Source organism: Colias philodice, chromosome 27 (assembly GCF_061535455.1).
Source record: "Colias philodice isolate Cphi_HAF_F1 chromosome 27, ilColPhil1 Martin Lab GWU primary, whole genome shotgun sequence".
NCBI lineage: Eukaryota > Metazoa > Arthropoda > Insecta > Lepidoptera > Pieridae > Colias > Colias philodice.
The window spans coordinates 649,229-671,625 of record NC_143112.1 but is presented as its reverse complement, the minus strand read 5'-3'; the positions used below and the strand labels follow the sequence as shown (position 1 = coordinate 671,625).

Genomic DNA, 22,397 nt, shown 5'->3' with positions numbered 1-22,397 from the left:
CTTCTTTGAATATTTACGCAGGCCGCTGACGTGACTTGCTCGCTTCGCTCGCTTGGCTAGTGCGGTAGTTCAAAAGTTAACCTAACTGGCTCGTCGCTTCGCTCCTCGCTACTTCTTTGAATATTTACGCAGGCCGCTGACGTGACTTGCTCGCTTCGCTCGCTTGGCTAGTGCGGTAGTTCAAAAGTTAACCTAACTGGCTCGTCGCTTCGCTCCTCGCTACTTCTTTGAATATTTACGCCGGCCGCTGACGTGAATTGCTCGCTTCGCTCGCTTGGCTAGTGCGGTAGTTCAAAAGTTAACCTAACTCGCTCGTCGCTTCGCTCCTCGCTACCTATTTGAATATTTACGCCAGCCGCTGCCGTCATTCGCTCGCTTCGCTCGCTTGGCTCGTGCGGTAGTTCAAAAGTTAATAAATATTTTCTACTCCGGGAGGCTGTCGACCTTCGAGGTTGCGCGGTGCGCGGGCAGCAAGCAGCCCGCGGTGCCGTCTTTTGCCGTTGCTATTCAATTACCCTTCCTACTATGGAAATTTCCATACAAAATTTTCGAAAAAAAAATTTCGCTTTTTAACAAAAATTTTTATATATCTGGAAGCGGACCAGGTTTTGAAGCATTTTTTACTTTGGCGACCCCGACCTACCTGCCACCGGTTCAGAGAACCATTGAATTTCGTGATGTATGGAAAATGGAAACCGGGGGTTGGAGAGGAATTCTGAGTATGTAGTTTTGTAAATCTGGCCGATTAGAGCATAGAAGTCAATTTTCAGACTGATCGTAAAGTAACCGGCGCCACCATCTTGCTTTGAAAAATTGGCCATTTTTGAAAAAAAAATTGCGTCCAATTTGAAATTTCTCCATTGCCCTGGTAGCGCCCCATCTTCCTGATCATTTTTTAGTTCTACACCCCCCACCTATCTGGCGCCGTTTCGGAGAGCCGTCAAATTTCGCGATGTATGAAACTCGGAAACCAGCGATGGAAACTCGATGATGAGTATGCCAACTTAATGTGCGGCTCGATTAAAGCCCCTGTGCCAAGTTTCAGCGCGATCGGACCAGCGATGGCCGTTTTAGCATTTGTATGGCGGCGGCCATTTTTTCCGCCATTTTGAATTTTTTTCACTATCTGTGGTAATTGCTCGAGGCCTACTACACATTTAGTTTGAGCACCCCAGATGTAGCTGCTACCGTTTGCGCGGGCCGTTGACCGTCTCCGCGGGCTGTGAGAAAGTTCAAAATTTCGGATTTTTCTGGATATCCTGGGAGCTGGGCGAGTATGAATGCATCATTGGTGTGTTTCTCCGTTGCGCCACCTCGTCTAAATTTACGTTTTTATGTTTGCGCCAAAAATGGAAAAATTCCAAAATCGAGCCACCTACTATGCGTCCCTGGTAGCGTCCCAGGGTGGTGATCATTTTTAGTTCCGGGACCCCCCACCCTAATCGCACCGTTTCCGCAGGCCGTTGGATTTTACGTTGTATGGAAGTTGGAAACTGGGGCCCGGAGCCACTCGAACGGGGCACCGATCGATTCGCCGGCTCGAACAGAGCACGTGTGCCAAATTTGAGACGTAAGGATTCATAAACGGCGATTTTGGCAAAGTACGGCGGCCATCTTGTTTTCGCGAAAATCGCCATTTTTCCACCACCCCTGGTAATCGCCACCAGTTCCGAGCATTTTTTGTTCAGACACCCCCCCTCCAGGTGGCACCGTTTTCGCGCACCTCCATGGGTCCACTCGGTATTCGAAGATGATCGAGATCGCTATATTTTTCCGGTGGTCACTGGGAGCACCTCTACACGATCACGTCAAAATCCCCCCAACTTTCCGCGTAGTTTCCGAGAAACCCGATGTCAGTCAGTCAGTGAGTGGTAGTGTAGCTTTATATATATATGATAATATTTATATAATAAATATAAAATACTGAAAATATGTCAAGGACTTTTAATTTCCGAACGGTTCTTTAAACTGTCAAAATTGGAACCAAACAATATCGTATTTAAAAATAAACACACATAAATATTAGAATGGTAAATTATCACCAATAAATCTATTACAAGTAATCAAAATTATGTATTATCTATGGAATAAGAGGTTAATTTTAATCTGTATAAACATCCATTGCTCAACGAAGAAGGATACAAATTCATTAACATTTATAAAGCAAGTGTTATGTTGCTTCTAAACGTTTTATCATGTATAGGGTATATTTATTATTTGTATACGACTCTTTAATAGAAAGAAATTTATATAAGATTTTATTAATAAATAATTAACCGTAAATCAAATCAATTCTAAAAAAATATTTAACTTAAAGAACTCTATGAAATGTAATAAAAATTTACTACAACTATTGAAGCATGAATGAGTGATTGAATTGAATGTATTTTATTTTATTTTATTATAATACTAGCTTACCGCCCGCGGCTTCACCCGCTTTGTCTCAAACCTAATAAATTATACACCTTCCTATTGAATCACTCTATGTATTAAAAAAACCGCATCAAAATCCGTTCCGTAGTTTTAAAGATTTAAGCATACAAAGGGACATAGGGACAGAAAAGCGACTTTGTTTTATACTATGTAGTGATATTAAGCAGAAATATTTAACAACTGGATGTTATATCTTAGAAACAATAAAATGTAGAGCGAAATAAAAGATTTAATATTTTATGCTTTTTTTGCCAGTGAAATTCACACTTAAATTAAAAAAAAAATTCATAGATTACAGGAATATGAGAAACATTCCTCCATACATTAGTTTGACAAATATTACGTTTAAAAATCATATAAATCAGTCATACTGTGTAATAAAATATTCAAATGAATATTTTATTACACAGTGTACAGACGAAATAAATGAGTTTCGACAAAACAATTGCTATTCGTGAGAGCAAATAACCAAAATTGCGACACGTTTACATTTGTTACCTATTGTTCATTTAAACTTTATTTTTTTAAATAAATAATGATGGGAGGATATTGTTTTTTTTTTATAACAAGAAATAGGTTTTCAAATAACTTCAGCGAAGTATCCGTAACAACATACCTAATATATAAATGAAAAGCTTATAAATTATATAATTCGAGGTACGAAATAATTCGGTTTCAAATATGTTCAAATATTTTTTTCTAAAAATTTTTACAATGTGTGTTCTAGTAAAATTTAACATTTATTGTGGAATGTGAAAAATTACCTCTGCAAGTTATTTTTGTATTGAATGTCATTTAATACTAGATATTCCTTTCATATAGGCACCTAATAATAATTATACTATCTAGTTTAAATTAGAGTCCACTATTACTCTATTTAATTTATAAAAAAAGTAAAGAAATTATGACCTAGTATAGACCTAATTTTTATAAAATCAAAGAACATACGATAACAAATAAATAAAACACATACCATTTATGCTGACTGTACTATTAAGAATCATATCTTTAAAGCAGCATAGTCATTAGTCAAATAAGGTGCCAACTTTCACTATATCCATAAATAATATTTAATTGATAGTAATCGTCCAAATTGTATAACAATATGTATTGTTAACGACAATACTGGTCGCATCTGTTGAGAATTGTATGGTCGGCAACGAAAGTGGATCATGAAATAATATTATTAAAAAAAAGTTTTGTATGTGATTTGACACTATTAGCACAGATAATAAAAATTAATACTAGTAGATATATATTAGTTAGTATTTTACGTTTCAATGGATTTGGATATTAGCTAATTTTATTTCTGCTATTGTAATGTCACTGTTATATTAATAATTAATTCAATATTTTTCGTGATATTGATTAAAAATTTAATAATATGCTACTCTTTTTTTTAATTAAATGCTTGAAATTACTTCATTAAAAACATACAGATCGTAGGCTTTATTAATAAATTAATAATTATAATTGATACAACGAATAAATAGCGTTAAAAATCTTTAATATCTATAATTACAAAAATGTCACAATGAAAGTTACTTTTCTATTATATATGTACATAACTAGCTTTCCGCCCGCTGCTTCGCCTGCTGTGTCTAAAACCAAATTAATTATTCATATAAACCTTCCTCTTCAAACTATCTATTAAAAAACCGCATCAAAGTCCGTTGCCTGGTTTTAAAGATATAAGCATATAGGGACAGAGAAAGCGACTTTGTTTTATACTATGATATAAACCTATTTCATACTTAGTATATTTTAATTCAGGAAAAGTCAGGTCTACTTGTTAGTTAGCTTATGACGTATTCAACCTTAGTCTAGCGACTGTGGAGCACGACTCTGGCCTATCAACAGCATTCACGTATGATTTATCTTAAATAACCTTTACCGGTTTTTAAAATACAGAAAACTGTAATTTCTCGAAGGATCTACTCAGTATTTGTTTGAAGAAACTACTGTAATGAACCAAAATAGTATCTATTATCTACTCTAAATTTAATAAACAACAAATAAATTAGTACATAATATAGCAAAAATAATTGGGACCTAATATGAAAATTCAATAAGTTTAACTTTTTTTTTTAATCATACAAAATAACTTATAATGCTCTAAGCAAAATAATATGATAATAAACAACGATTGATAGTATTTTTATAATTAAGTAAACTACATGTGCTACAACAAATATTTCACGATCGCTGCTTAAATCGATAAAAAATATCGTAGGAAACCGATATGTTCAAGAACCAAAAAGTTCGACAATATTTGACATCTGACAACCTGCACTTTAATAGTGAATTATTTAAACCTAAAGCATACTTATCATACTAAGCTTTCGCTTGTGTTATGGAAACCAGATGGCTGATAAACATACATATATATATAATTTTAAATAATTACTGATATAGATAATTAACATCCAGACACAGAATAACAAAATAATGCTCTACGCCTGTTTACACTAGTAGGTATAATTTGACATATAGGTTTGAATGAGCATTCGCTCGTTTGATGTAAATGCTCTTTTATAGACAACATCACGCATGCGCAGACAGGACTTGCGATATCCTGTAACTTCTGCTCTCCCAATCCGATGTTTTGGTTTAAAACGTGACTCTGGAACTGCCCTGTATTGAAATAAATAATAATTTATGTTTTCGTTCATTTACTAGTAAATAATCGAAGTATATTTTATTATTCTATCGTTGAGCCCTTTGACGAGGATAAAATAAAATAAATGTAATAAACACATTAAAAAATTAAATAAAAGACCGGCCAGGTGCGAGTCGGACTCGCGCACGGAGGGCTCCGAACAATTTTTTAGTATGTTAGAACTTTAAATTTATGATTTTAACAATTTTTCCTTTATCTGTGCTACAAGACGTTGCTTTTTATCAAATTCCAAGACTGTTCACGGGGAGTGCCTTGTAGATTTGATTCCCTTGCGAATGTCGAAATTTGCGACAATTTGCAACATAAGCGGCTATATCCTTTGATTGCGTGTTTGATTTTTTTTACCATAAGGCATGTCATGCTGCATTATCATCTAGGGATGACTTAAATTCCTGCAGAAAGATAAATATGGTATAACTTTATGATTTATGATGTAGTCAAGGCATCGAAAAATAATTAGAAGCTAAGAAATTAAAGATTTTAACGGATTTTAAACGCGATTTATTCATTATATTATTATCCCGACGCTATGCAGCGAGCGTAAAAAATCCGTTTAAATCTAAATGTATAATACTCGGGTAAAATCAAACACAAGTAAATACTATAATTAGAAGCTATTTTCATAATATTATAATCACGTTATGATAGTTATTCCACCTAGAAGTAATAAAATATAAATAGTTTCAAAACGGCATGTCTATAGCTTATTTGCATTTAAATGCATGTAATAAATAAATAAATGCTTTTGCACATTATATGTATAATATCACATAATTTTTATTTCTATTTACATAAGTATATTTTTTTAAACAGCGTTTGATAAAATAATCTAAAATAAATAAGCATGTCATATTTTTCGTTCGAACGTAGGTATAGTAAAAATTAGTACATATACTTTTTGACGTGACAACGTCTTATAATTCGATAGAGCCGGCTGCACGCACGAAAAAACATGACTCATGCGGCGTTACCTCGCTCTGAGGCGTTCCATGTAAGGCTTGAAGTGCAAGCGAGAGCGCGAAACGAGCGACAAAGAAGCACAATCGGACGTTGTCACGTTCAACTATCGTCAGTAAACAGACTTTACAGACAACCAATTTTTTTTTTCATACTATTGAACCGATTACAATAAAATTTAGCACATATATAGTTACATTGGTTTTATCCCGGAAATTTCACGGGATCGGGAACTATGCGGGTTTATTTTTGAAAATTCGGCTGAAGCCGCAGGCGGAAAGCTATTTAATTATAAGGATTAACATTTAATAACTTAAGAACTTATATATTCTTCTTTGTTCACAGATTAAGCACCATGCACTTCACAAATAAGGTATTTATTATTCTAAGTTATATACTTAGGAGCCCTTATAACTTAAGTTACGTATAATATTATTACTATTATATCATTATTATTTTTAACCCGTGATGCAAGGATACAATAAGTTGAAAATATTTGTGCATCCGTATGTTTGTTTATGGCATCTGGATGAACCGATTGCAATGCAGTTCGTCATAAACATCTTGTTATAAAAATGTGGATAGCTGTTTTCTTTTCGTGTGAGTAAGTCTACAGTAGTAGTGAAGTCTAGTAAATTTTCAGATTTTTTTCATAATTTATTAGTTTAATAATTGCGAAAAAAGTCCAAAGTAATAAATTTTATAAGTAGATTTAATAAATTAAAATAAAAAGTTATTTTCCACAAGTTATGGCGTGACCACGAAAATTTATTATTATCATAATAATTTAGTCCCTTTATTGGCGTGACCCATATTTTTTGAAATAAATGTACCTAGTATTTATATTAATTACAAGCGGTCGACCCCGGCTTCGCCCGTGGTACATGTTTACGTTTTCTCTCCATAGGAACCATCCTCCATTAATTTCAATTATTATATGTATATTATGAAAAAAGGATTAACGAAATCGGTTCAGCCCTTCTCGAGTACCCTTCCAACACATTTTGCGATTCATTAATACATATATGATTAACTAGCTTCCGCCCACGACTTTGTACGTGCATCCCCGTTTTTCCCCGTTCCCGCAAGAATTTCGGGAAATCCTGTCTTAGCGGATGCCTACGTCCTAACATCTACCTGCATGCCAAATTTCAGCCCGATACGTCCAGTGGTTTGGGCTGTGCGTTGATAGATCACTATATCAGTCACCTTTGAGTTTTATATAATATATAGATATTGTGTTGATTACTTCCCTTTATGCCCTATTCCAAATGATCTATTAAGCCTATTCCCCATGGGAACTTTATTAGATACACAAACAAAAAGATAGATTAACCTTTGCTATAGTTACAAAATAACTCATTATAATATAAATCATCTCAAAGCCAATTTAATTCACGTCCTAACATCATTTATTATGTTGGATTACAAACTTCATTTTAAAATAGCATTATAGTGTATTTTCATATAGCTAGCTGTGAACCTTGGTGTTACCTGTGTTGAAAATAATACTACCTGTAATCTTTGGTATAATTAACACTGCATTTCCCTGTAAAAAAAAACTTTTTGTTTTAATCCAGGGTAATTGCAAAAATGTATTGAAAATACATTTCACTGAAATACTGTCAATAATGTGATACAATTTGGTATTTAATTAAATGGTATTAGATTATATTATTAGGAACATTTGTATCAAATTATACATAATATGTAATTATTATTTTTCTTCGAGATGACTGCTTCCATTTTTACCAAGCATAGCTAAGAACAAAATCGACAAGCGACTGATTATAAAAAAATTGTGTTAAAATCGATTCATTTGTTTCGTAGTAATAGCCAGATATATAATATGTAGTAAGAGAAAAACGAACACACACAGAGAATGTACAGATCTAATACATATTATAAAGGCGAAAGTTTGTAAGGATGTATGGATGTATGGATGTTTGTTACTCTTTCACGTAAAAACTACTGAACCGATTACAATGAAATTTAGCACACATATAGAGGGTAACTTGGATTAACACATAGGATAGTTTTTATCACGGAAATCCCATGGGAACGGGAACTATGCGGGTTTTCCTTTGCAAACGCGGGCGAAGCCGCGGGCGGAAATCTAGTAGAAAATAAACAAGTACCTATTTCTTAATAAAATCCATTTAACATGTCGCAAATGTTTTATCAATAAATGAGTTTTATCGTACTTAATTTCATTTTCTACATTTTACTATGTTAATCAGGATAAATAAACGTGGAAAAGGCTTGTTAATAATTTATTTTATTAATAAAAAGAGATACAAGGTGATTTTTAAGGTCTCAGTCTTATGTTTTGTTAGTACCTAACTGAAGTTTTTCTCAATAATATCAATTCTAAATATCCCTTCATACATATTGATAATACACACTCATGCTGTTTACATTAATTCAATAATTTACAGACAACATATACTTCGATACTACATCTTATATATAAAATTCTCGTGTCACAATGTTAGTCTGCATACTCCTCCGAAACGGGTGGACCGATTCTCATGAAATTTTCTGTGCATATCGGGTAAGTCTGAGAATCGGCGAACATCTATTTATCATATGTACCACGGGCGAAGCCGGGGCGGGCCGCTAGTTTAATATAATAATAAGAAGACAAATTTGTTTTCAGTCGAGTGAGAAAGTCTATAATGAACACCTAGTTCTTATTTTATGGCCATGACAAGACAATATTGAGCTAGCAACATTCTGAGTAAGGACACATCGGTACTACAGCAAATATTTACAATGTCAGAATGTTGCCATAACTTAAAAATTAACATAAACAACATAACTTCAAATTAACCCAATTTGCACAGTACATTCTCACGAGATAATCAAGTTATGAATTAAGTTATTTACATATTACAATGTGCTTATATTACATGCATTATGGTTATCAGATATTTTATATAGAAATAGTTCATTACTAGTTTATACTGTAGCTTTACTTGATGTTATCTAGCAGCATTTTTTATAATATTTACCTCCATCTTTAAATTTCGAGCACACTATAATGTGCAAGTGTTGTTCTTAATATCGATGTTTTATAAAACTATCGACATGATAACATCACTATAAAGAGCCACTTATTAAGATTTATTTATATTAAAGATTATGTCTCTCATATAATAATTTCTTAATTAGAATTCAACCTGTATTTTATTACACGTACGTAGATGCAATACATGCAATCAGAGTAATAAAAAGCGGAACTTTATACTAATGGAAACGTCTGCAAGAATGCTCTACATTTCAATTTTGATAAAGAAAGCGAAGTTAATATGTATATATCTTCGATTATTTGAAAGGAGTAGGTTTAAATATCACCCACTTAAACTTCTTATCATTATTCAAATTCAAAATATTATTACTTCAATTTATCAGTACTTAATAATATATCTATGAAACATTCTCTACAGTCATCTAAACAGTCATTAAATATATAATAATCATATCGATAAAAGTAGGTCATCACTATACATAACTATGCCGTGAATAACTGCGCGGGAGTCGCAAGTGAGACGTGTAATCGTGGGACATGAAAGCACTTCAAATTACTTGTGTCTTCGAATAGTTTAGTGATGTGCGCAAATATAATATGTATCGATATTAGTTTATGTTTTAAATTGAGTTGCGTATGTAATAAAACCTCCCGGCTCCCATCTAGGTATAGTGCAGTTGATGTATTTATTCAAAAAATGGTTACTTATATGTTACTTTCATTTTCGAATAAATATTTAATGTAATTGGTTTTATTATACATGAACCCACAATAAATGTGTCTATTAAAACAATCCTCTGATAAAATTTCACCGTAAGTATACTTATAGGAAAAATAAAACGAAAACAAAAGATAAAAAAAAATATCTGCATAAAAATATGCAAAAAAAACTGTTAAATTAGTCCTGTTACAGAAACTGCTCAATAAACAAGACCCAAAACACTAAAAATGTTGAATATTGAAATTAAAAGAACCCTTAAACTTTCCCTTTGATACGGGAACAACTTTTACTTCGTAACGGCTCTTCTGGCGCCAACTGAATTTATGAAATTACGTATAAAATGTAAAATGATACCTTAAGTTAGGAGATATAGCGTGTTTACTTAGAAAAGCGGTAATTTGAGTGTTTATTAATTATTTGCAGGTTTTACCATTATTATATAGAGTGGCTAATTTAGTATCATATTTTTAACCAACGTTACCTAAAAGGAAGTAGGAAAACGTTAAAATACTATGTTATAGAACATAGGCTCATGATGATTACTAATCTAGTAAAAATATGGATGTTTTTTTTTTTTTTTATATTACCAATTTTAAAAAACTTTTACAACCATCGATGAAAGATAAAAACATGTATATTCTACGCCAATGGCTACCAATACCCTACTTGTAATTTGTAAAATAACCATTATAATAATTAACCTAAAATAAAATACATGCGTGAATTTAGTTTAACATAAAATTATTAAATACATATTATAGTACATAATTATATGGAACGAATAATGAATATTGAAAAACGCTTTTAAAATCCGCTATCGCTTCTAACTTGCTACACATAATTTGACACATCTACAAAAAGAGTAATTAAACAAAAGGCACCATTTATAACAACAATTTGTCACAATTTATTTCTTGTATGAAGTAAAAGCTTACAGAAGAATTAATCTCAATGAAATTATAGCCAAGGGGATAATGTGAAACTACATTTTTATACTTTTAGGATAATGTTTTCATATGAAATTTTTGTAAAAAAGTATAGGTGTTTTAGCTGATTAAAACACACTAGCTGTGCCCCGCGGATTCACCCGCATTGCTCCGCTCCTGTTGGTCTTAGCGTAATGATATATTATAGCATTCCTCGATAAATGGGCTAATTTTTCAAATAAGACCAGTAGTTCCCGAGATTAGCGCGTTCAAACAAACAAACTCTTCAGCTTTATAATATAGATTTTATTCCCCCTTATTCTTTATTTTTTTTTTATAAAATCTTATAGATCTACATTACTAATGTAGATGTATATAAGCAATTCAAATTATTTACTAATATCAAAACAATGCTATTAGAATGCACAATTTAAGTAAATTACATCTCTAATGCTATAACAGTGCATTTACATCAAACGAACATAGAGCTAGAGCAAGAGCATTCTTTCGTGATCTTTTCGTGTAAACTTCTCGTATTTAGTGTTGTTCAGTATTAGAACATTGCATAGAATCTTTTCGAACGCACTAAGAACAACGAAAAAATGCTCTACGCCTAAAAGAATTTGACATAGTGGGGGTTATTAGAATGAGCATTCGCTCGTTTGTTGTAAATTCACTGTAATATGCATTTATTCGTAATGCTTAGCATATTTGCCATAATAAATTCTTCTAATAGAGTAAATCGCCTATAGGTCTGTAATCAATGTCAAACTGAGGCTCGAGGCAAATGTTAGAATATCACTACATAGTATAAACAAAACAAAGTCGCTTTTTCTGTCCCTATGTCCCTTTGTATGCTTAAATCTTTAAAACTACTCAACGGATTTTAGGCATAGTGGGCGAAGCCGCGGGTGAAAAGCTAGTATTGTATAAACTAGCTTTCTGTCCTTGACTATGTTTGTATTTATCTGCAATATTGACAGTTTCATACAAACTAAAATATATCGTGAAATCAAGGCAATTGAATTTTAACCAAAGGTAACTAAATAGATAAAATAAAGTAGTGTCAGTTACACCACTTGTAACTCAAAACTGCTGAACATATTTGATGACTTCAAAAAATAAGAAAACTTATAAACGAATACTCTACCTGAGCGGTGTCGGAACGTATTTATAATACAACTATCTTTCCGCCCGCGGCTTCGCCCGCGTTTTCAAAGTAAAACCCGCATAGTTCCTGTTTCTGTGGGATTTCCGGGATAAAACCTATCCTAAGTGTTAATCCAAGTTACACTCTATATGTGTGCTAAATTTCATTGTAATCGGTTCAGTAATATTTGCGTGAAAGAGTAACAAACATACACATACACATCTATCCTCACAAATTTTTGCATTTATACTATTAGTATAGGATAGGATAGGTTAAGATGATTTTAGCACAGATTTTAACGACACTTCAATATAACGGAAGTTAGATACGGTGGTTTTTTTATTGGTTTTATTGATATCAATTAAATTTAATTATTTATTGGGTGTTAGAAATAGTTTAAAGCGTTATAAAACGATACCAATTTAGTTTTATATTTATGTTACTTTTAAAAAGCAGGATGAAACCTTTTTAGTCGTCATTTCGAGAATGTGATTCAATAAATATATAAAAAAAACGATTTGTGTTTCCATACCATAGGCCGCGTTTCCATCTGCATGAAAACTTCCGCAATAAATGTCCGACAGTCTGTCTGACAGCAGCCTGCAGCAGATTGACAGGCGGCCTTAGGTATACACAGTTGTGTGTGGCCCTTTTTGCTTTTCTACTTTTTTTCTTATTAATTATTATCTGTAAATGCCAAAAAATCGAGAATATTATATTATCAAAGATTCTTAATGCATGTTGAAAGAAAATAATATTGACATGTGAAAATCGCTTTAAAATATTAATTACTGTTTAAAATTTAAGTCCATTACTACATCATATTCGAAATCAAATCTTTTTCCTAATCCTAAATAATATAAATCTAAATTAAAATGACTTTCATTTTAATTTCGATTGTAATTTCGAAACTCGTCATGCATAGTTGTCCCTCTATTTACGGTAGTAATTAATACCATTTTTGTAGAATAAATTATTCTAAACATGCTCTTAATGACATCTGGTGGCAGAAAATGGTAATTATGGTGAATAAGATGATCAGGTGTCACCTGTTCTATGAATAAGAAACCATACTTGGTTTATGAGTATAGGAATGTACGTTGCATGATAAAATAGCTGTGCAGATTTTGATAACATTTTATTGAGGTATGGATAATGTAGAGCAACTTAGAGATAAGTTTTCTTTTATTTCATATAATATAGCGAACACACGTTGGGTATTATTATAGGCCTAGCCGTATTTGAGTCCAATAGATATTTATAAGATGTTATTGTCAGAGTTACTCAAAATGGAGAAATAAACCATCCACGCGAAGACCGACATCCGCGCGGACGGAGTCGCGGGCGGAAGCTAGTTGTAAATAATTTTAAAAGACAAAAATTAATAATTTTTCAAATAGGCAACAGTATACCTACAACAAAATAAAACCCGACATAACGAATCTATACAGTACTAGCGGCCCGCCCCGGCTTCGCCCGTGGTACATATGAAAAATAGATGTTGGCCGATTCTCAGACTTACCCGATATGCACAGAAAATTTCATGAGAATCGGTCCACCCGTTTCGGAGGAGTATGCAGACTAACATTGTGACACGAGAATTTTATATATAAGATTATTTTATCTGTGTCTATATTCTAAAATATCTTTAGGTACACAAAGCAATTGACGTTAACACAATAATAGCGATGTTTAGCGTAATATTTTAACTAAAATTCACCATAATGGGTGTATTAGACCCGACATATACTGTAGGCTGCAATCTTTCTGTCAATTCAAGTTAATTTAAACATTATGACCGTTTATAAGTAATTGCAAACGTCGATTATGTAACTATTCTGTGATTTAGCTGGGTTTAGTGCGTTTTTGTGTGTTACGAAATCGGTACTTGATGGGTAATGTGCACGAAGTATGGGGTATTATTGCGTATTATTTGTTTGAAAAACAACCGTCTATCCTACTAATATTACAAATACGAAAGTTTGTGAGGAGGGATGGATGTTTGTTACTCTTTCACGCAAATACTACTGAACAGATTACAATGCAATTTGGTATGTAGGTATCTGAAAACCCAGAATAAGACAGGCTACTTTTTATCCCTCAAATCCCACATAACGGGAACTACGCGGGTTTTTCTTTGAAATCGCGGTCTAAGCCGCGGGCGGAATTTTAATGAAAAGATACACAGTAAATAAAACTAATTTTAGTTATTGTATTATATAAATTTTTTATTAATATGAAAATATTTACATTGTTTGTTCATTGAGCTAACCATAACAAAAAACATAGAAATTAAAACATGCGTTCAATTTAGAACTCTACCTCCGTTAAATTGAAAATGTCTAATAATTCTCACCAATAATAAATCAAACCGGAATCCTAAAATGTCATGCAATAAATGACTTTAATAATATAATAATTATTGGTGCAAAAAGGATGAGTGGGTCAGGTCAAGGCGTAACATTGACCCCCAAGCCATAGTGTGTATATAATATTGCATGCGTATTAAATTTGCTTGGTATTGCCATGAGAAATATTTAATGCAAACTTTTTGGATTATTTTTATTTTTTAGAAGGACAAGGATTTTTTTGTTCTTGGCTGGGTTTTTTTTAATTAAAAATAATGATGTAATAAAGGCACAGAGTATAGTAGTAGGTATATATTGTAAACCATATTAATGAATACTCATATACTATTCTCACAAGTTTATTATATCATTTAAATGCTAAAGGTCATAACACACTGATTTCTAAATAGATTAACGTTGCCGTGTGAATTCTGGTCCTTCAAAAATAATCACTATTTAATTATTGGCTGTATGCATGATGCCTTTGCCACGGAGCCATTTTGTACTGTCAAAAATATTTTGGCGCGAAACATCGCGTAAAGATAAAAAAGTGAATTTTTATAGTCTGTTAAAAGTTTTCGATGATAATATTTTATCTGTTTATGATTATTGTTACTTCCTTTTAAGGCGAAAGTTTGTATATAAAATAATATCGTTTAAATATTAATAAATAAATAGTTAACTATAAAATTATTTCCAACTGTAAATATGGTTGCTGTTCTTGAATATTCAAGTTTATTACTTACACTAGATAGATTTCTATTGCCGTAAGTATATAATATTATATTGCTTTGGTAAAATAAATTAAGTATTCATCCTATGCCTAGATATTATTTAATATTTTTTTAAATAAAAACATATGTACCTACAAATACAAAAAAATATTATGAAGTGTCTCTATTTTTAGTACATTGTATTATAATAAATACCTAGGTCGTAGGTGAATTGTTTTCTTAAACGCAAATTGTTCCACGTTCCTTGGTTGATTATATGTATTTTGAAACCATCAAATATTTCTAAAAACCTTAATTGTAATAATATGAGAAAATGTTAGATATAATTATGTATGTGACTCCTTCGCGTGAAAATCAATGAACGTATTTTCATGATACTTAGCAGTGATGTAGCTTTTGTACCAGAATAACACATGAGCTATACTAATACTTAATTTGCATGTTTCTCTACGAGTGAAACCGCGCTGCAAAGCTATGTAATACAATGTAGATTACTTCATACTCGTGTCAGTCATATCACGTCAAAAAACGTTCAAAAACTTATCTTCACGATGTTTTTTGCCTGTCAGCTTTAAGTGAACCATAATTATTTTGTCAAAACCATTTGGGCCTTTATTTTATAAATGGCTGAGAGAAATCTAATGGGAGCTTAGATGTTACGTAGTGTGTATTAAAGTTACAAAACTATGAACTTTATACAGTTGAAAGGTGAATATAAATTGGTAGGTTATTTTTATGACTATACAGTACCTAATCGAACTGTCTGAACTTTATTTGTATTGAAAATTAATACAGGAGGTTTTATTAGTGCGGTAAAAATCTTAACAACAATTTTTTTATGTAGGTAAGTATGTCTGTCTGTAATGACGGGCACGACAAAAACATGCACAGAATTAAATGCAATTTTCACGCGGACGCGGACGATGGAACAAATAATACTCGCCAAGGAAAAATAAACGCTCTATTCGGTAAGGAAAAATAAAAACATTTAAGTCGAATATTCACCCCCTAAATTTTAAGGGCTACCTAACGATTTAGGTGACACTTATCTGTCGGTGAAAGCAAATTTTACGTTAGGTATCCCCTAAATTGAATTAGGTGACACTTAAATTTTACGGGTTGTTGGTGATAACGGGCATTAGTCCTGTTTTTAATTTAATTATCAATATTTTTAATTACATTTTGCTTCAAATTATATCTCACACCGCTCCTTCTATCGTTGAAGGAAAAAATAACGAATAAATCTGTAGGTAATTCCAATCTGACATTTTTCCAGCATGGTGGATGGTTAGATGAACACTTAATATAAGCTTTTTTCCCTATTATCAACAAAAAATATGATTGATAAATATTATTCCGATAAAACTAATAGTCGTCACTAATAAATTGTATATATATGACGTGTATTTAAAAAAAGTAAAAAAAGTCACTAAATCATTGTATTTTCACCGATTCTAGATAAGTGTACAAAGTTTGAATTAAATCTGTCCGTATAAAGTGGGTCAAAATCTAAAGGAGTCAGTTACATACAAACTACAGAAATAAATAAAATACATTTATTTGTACTGACAACACATCAATTACAAAATAATTAAAATAAACAAGTGAAGATGATATTTACGTATTTTTTAATTCTTGATTTCGTGTTCTACCACGCCCAAGTTAGGCTTCGTGACTGAAGGCAATCTAAATGACATTATGAAAGTACTTAGACTGCGGTTTGTGGTATTTTTTAAACTTTGGTTTTGTAAGCATTTGTGTAATATTCTATTATATTTTAAGCAGCTGTACTCTGCAATGTTACTGAGCAAATTATGGTTGCTTGGATGAGAAATAAGAAATAGATTATAACAAAGTAGAGCTTTTTAAGTGTTTCCATAGTTTTCAAACGTTCACAAACTTTTTTTTTAGTTTTATATATAATTTGTCATAAAAGCGTTAAAGTTTCAGGAACTACTACTACGTAATTACTGTTTACTTAATTAAATAAATAATTATACTAGTCGCCGCCTAGGACTTCGCCCACGTTGTATGACCTTTGTAGATTTTGCTCTACAACTTAATTCATCATCCTGTTGAAATTTCATTAAAATCGGTTCACTCGTTCCAAATAAAACTAAAGACAGATGTAATACAAACTTTCCTAAACAACTGAAGTACTACTGAACTAGACTCACCTAATACATAGCAATTTACCCTTTTACTATTAAAAAAAACCTATTTTTTTGGGAATTCGGTCAAAAATAACACAATGTCATATGTACATATATTTATTTCATTAGTATATTAGAGCAAAAAATCGCAAAAAATTCTCGAACACACAGAACAAATTCCAAAAACTTTTAGCCTGTATACAAAAACATTCATAACACATTTAAAACATGAAGGACAAACTCGTAAAAGTTTATTGTTAAAATTTTAAGAATTAAGCGTAAAATTCGCATACAGACAATGGTTTATTTAGTCTGTTAATCGGCGCACATAATACAGATTGCATCTTATTAAAAATTCGCGTAACCTTTGAATTATATATTTAACTAGCTGTTCCCCGCGGTTTCACCCGCATTGCTCCGCTCCTGTTATGTTGGTATTAGCGTGATGATATATAGCTTATAGCCTTCCTCGATAAATGGGCTATCTAACACCGAAAGAATTTTTCAAATTGGACCAGTAGTTCCTGAGTTTAGCGTGTTGAAACAAACTCTTCAGCTTTATAATTTTAGTATAGATAATACAACTATACCTAGGTATAGGCCACAGGCCTTGTGGTGTGAAAGGGCGTGGGTTCGATCCTCTTCAAAGTAATCACGATTAACATTGAAATTTTTATGCTTAGAATGAGATTTGCGTAGGTAATTACATGATATAATACATAGATAATTATACCTTTTATTGATCAACATATGGTAACAAATTCCGTAAAAAGCAAATAATATAGGTATATGAGTAAAATTATTGTAAAGAAAAGTTTTAAATTAATCATAATTGAAAGTGCATATAAAATTAATAATACTAGCTTTCCGACAGCTGCTTCGCCCGCGTAATCAAAGAAAAACCCGCATAGTTCCCGTTCCCGCGGGATTTCCGGGATAAAATCTATCCTATGTCCTTTCTTAGGTCTCAAACTATCTTTGTATCAAATTTGAAGTAATTACGGTATTGTAGATCACGCCCCAAGTATTCTTTTAAAAAAATATGCAATGTACAGTTTTGACTTTCCTACGATAATTATATAAATAAGTGTCCACTTGGTAACCTTCTATTTCAAAGTCAGTTAAAAATTACAACCTATTGCAACAAAGGCAAAAGTGCATCTTATTACCCACGTGTATTACTTAAGAATAAGATATAAGCGCAGAATCAGTATATAATTATGGAATGTCTGCTCCCACAACATTTGCACTATATGATTATAATAATACCTTTTATATTATCCGATACGATTATTTATTCATCATTATGTTGATTCACAGAGAATCGACTTGTAATGATACAATATATAAATTATCTATCGTTGTATCCGTACCACAAAATAGACGTGTTGTATGTACCTATGTTTCAATTGCAAATAGATAATAAAGTTATAGTAAAATAATTTGGAAAATCCAAAAGTGCACGCCTCATATTTTTTTTTTAATAAATATTTATTAATTATTATTTTTGTTTATTTAATAACAATTAAACCACATCGAATCAGACCCTGAAAAATGAAAGGGTTCTATTCCTGAGCATACTCAAGCGTAACAGAAAAAAAAAGACTCGATTAGTAAAGTATTTCGGTCGCTATCGTTAACAAGAAAAAGGATCCGCACATACAGACACACGGACGTCCAAGACAGAACTTTTTTAAACTGTTTTTTAACTAGTTTAAATAACAAAAATGACATCAAAAATATCATGAACGTTAAAAATAGTGTTTTTTCTTAATATGTGTGTGTATGTATTATCTTACAAGTGCAATGTATGATACATAAAGACATTTTAAGTTTGAAAAATCAGATGTTTTGCGCGAAGTGACAGTAGTACCCACCTCAACGCTTCGCTTATGAGGCGTGCAATACCTATAATTTGATAAATAAAACGAATACACAAAATACTTGTATTAAAAAAAAATCAACAGCATTTCTCTCTCTCAGGCTAAGTTTTACATGTAAAACTTAGTATAGAAAGCTGAAATTTGGGAAACTATTGTTCTCTTACGCGGATTTTAAGAAATTTAAAGGTAAGTTATGGTTCAAAAGTAATGATGATGCTAGTTTATCAACTAAGTTTTACCAATCGTTAAACTAAACATATAAACAACACAAAATTTATAAGAATACAGAATTCACTTAATCAACCTCTAAGATCTTAGGAATTCCAATAAATTTGCGTATCCGTAATATTATAGGTAAATTATAATCTCAAGAACTACATTATGCCCAGTTCATCCGTCTATTCATTCACTTAAATTATTAACACATAAATTAAATTCCAATAAACAAAGGTCACAATATATCGACAGATATAATACATTTGACAATTGCGTTTACATAAATTACCATGCGTATGTCACGAGTCACGATCCGATATTATGTCGTTACGATATCGGACGCTGTAAATGTCTTACGAGGGGCACCTTCGAAATTCGTGCTACAACATTTTACGGTCTGATTCCCGCGAGATCTGTACGAATGAATGAGATTCTCACATTTATGTTTATGTGACGCAATCCAGTCACTTAGTTACCTTTTGGACGTAAAGGTGAACTGAAAATCCTTTTGAAAGCTGTTACAAATTTATTGTCTTCGGTTTTTTAATTTAGATAAAACTGTTTGCTTTTAGCTGCTCAATGCTTTTAAAAATTTAATCAATTTCGATAATTTAGTTGTAGAGTTGAATTAAGTTGTAGTTATTTATTTTAATTATTGCCAAGAAATCAATTCGCAAATAACTTACCTAAAACCTAACTTTGTCTGAAAGACCACCAGCATTTTCTTTGGTTGAAAAAAAATACTGAATATTAATGAATGCGAGCTAGAAACATTTCATTAAGTAAACAATGATATTATTAATTAGGATTAAAATTAAAATCTATTAATATTCATGTTATACAAAGACTAGTTTAAATTAGAAGATACTTTCGTTTTTCTTTATTAAAAGTGAATTAAAAAATTCAAATGCACATCTTACATAATAGACTAGAGTAGATAATTTTTGAAACAAAAAAAAATCGCAGTCGGATGAAACCCATTAGAAAAGGAGGGGAATATGATAAAAATGTAAGGAAAAATAAATTACGGTCAATCCGAGTTCGGGAAGCGGGAGGGGGGAGCTTTTAAGAGAAAAAAATGGTTTCTCTCGATTTCCGACAAAACTACAAGTCCTATAGAAAAAAGTTCAATGGCAAAGTTGTAGGCAATTAAAAGTTCTACGACTTTTGTATTCACAATTTTTTCACATAACCTAAAAATTTAGGTGAAAAATTCAAAAAACCAAGTTTTTGGTCTTTTATTTCTATCTACTTCAAAATTTATTTTTTTTCTACGAAATTTGGTGGAAACTTACTTTATTATGTCCCAAATACACTGTAATTTATTTGATTGAAAATATTTATTTTTTCGCCTTATTTTGAATTAATACCAAAAAAACAACCTAATTTTCAATCGAAAAGTCACCCGTCAAAATATCAGCTTTTTTCAAAAACTTGGGGTGCCTTTTATTCATTGACATCTCTACTTTCATATGGTGTAAAAAAAATAAACACCACCATAGTAAATGTTCTCAGGAAATGCATACAAACAGTCTGAAAATTAGCTTTTACTAAATCAGGCACACTTCTCGAACTACCTGAAATGTTTTTATCGACATCATTTTGCTTTTGAATATGGTGTAAAATATTAAACTTAGAACAGATAATTATTTTTCTTTTGAAATATTACAGAAAAGCCGATACAAGAGAAGATATAGAGTTCAAGAAGTGTGCCTGATTTAGTAAAAGCTCATTATCACACTGTTTGTATGCATTTCCTGAGAACATTTACTATGGTGGTGTTTATTTTTTTTTACACCATATGAAAGTAGAGAGTTCAATGAATAAAAAGCTCCCCAAGTTTTTGAAAAAAGCTGATATTTTGACGGGTGACTTTTCGATTGAAAATTAGGTTGTTTTTTTGGTATTAATTCAAAATAAGGCGAAAAAATAAATATTTTCAATCAAACAAATTACAGTGTATTTGGGACATAATAAAGTAAGTTTCCACCAAATTTTGTAGAAAAAAAATAAATTTTGAAGTAGATAGAAATAAAAGACCAAAAACTTGGTTTTTTGAATTTTTCACCTAAATTTTGAGGTTATGTGAAAAAATTGTGAATCCAAAGTTGTAGAACTTTTAATTACCTACAACTTTGCCATTGAATTTTTTTCTATAGGACTTGTAGTTTTGTCGGAAATCGAGAGAAACCATTTCTTTCTCTTAAAAGGCCCCCCCCTCCCGCTTCCCGAACTCGGATTGACCGTAATTTATTTTTCCTTACATTTTTATCATATTCCCCTCCTTTTCTAATGGGTTTCATCCGACTGCGATTTTTTTTATCTTTTCATTATTTTCAAAGGCTTCTACCCCAGTCTATAAGGACATTTTCTTTTTAGTTTTTGCCCTTATTCATAAGATAAGTATGATTTTCTTTATACACTTTGAGCTGAGAAAAAATATAACTGGTATTATTTTTAGTATAAAACTCAAGAAATTAAACTTACGCCTTCTTATCATTCACAGGTAACCTATAATAAAATAAGTACTAAAATTCTAAGTGGTCAATTATACAAAATTATTAAACCAAAGCTAGTTAAGTTTAAAGTTTAACACGGTGCTTACTGAATTACCATTATAGTAGAGCCATTTTATTAGGCAACATTTGACAGTTCAACAAAATTCAACAATGTAACCTAGTAACGACGACATAGAATAACATGATATTTCGTTTTGTTAGAACTGCACATTTGCTTAACTTTTTTCAAAAACGATTACATATTTATAATAATAATGACCGATACAAGTAATTTTAAGATTTCATATTACTGATAAACCATTCTAAACATAATAAACAATTTCTGAATTAAAGAACTGACGTCGCTACAATTTTGTGTCAATAAACTTTTTTTCTTTTTAAATACCAGAGACGTTACTCTAAAAATCGAAATCTGACATCTAGAATCGAATGCATTGATTACTTGTGAATAAAAATCATCATAAATTAATAAATGTGTTTTAAGTTCGATTGACAAATGTTTCAAGTCAGTATCGATTAATTCACTTTAATCGATGTTTTTAAGCAGGTTACCTCTCTTCGAAGATAAAATTGATAGACGTCAAATGTTGCCTATTAAATTGGCTCGACTATACTTTGACAAATATGTCGCGGACGTTAAGTATAA

General features: G+C 31.6%; 1 protein-coding gene across 1 annotated transcript in view; it reads left to right on the top strand.

Moving 5' to 3' along the window:
- Cpr50Cb (Cuticular protein 50Cb) overlaps nt 1-22,397 on the top strand; it is a 39,878-nt gene that overhangs the window by 1,603 nt on the left and 15,878 nt on the right. Inside the window, exon 2 of the mRNA XM_089711816.1 lies at nt 6,416-6,443. Coding sequence (XP_089567942.1) covers nt 6,426-6,443 — 18 coding nt within the window. The 5' untranslated portion in view covers nt 6,416-6,425. The remainder of the gene's footprint in view (nt 1-6,415; nt 6,444-22,397) is intronic.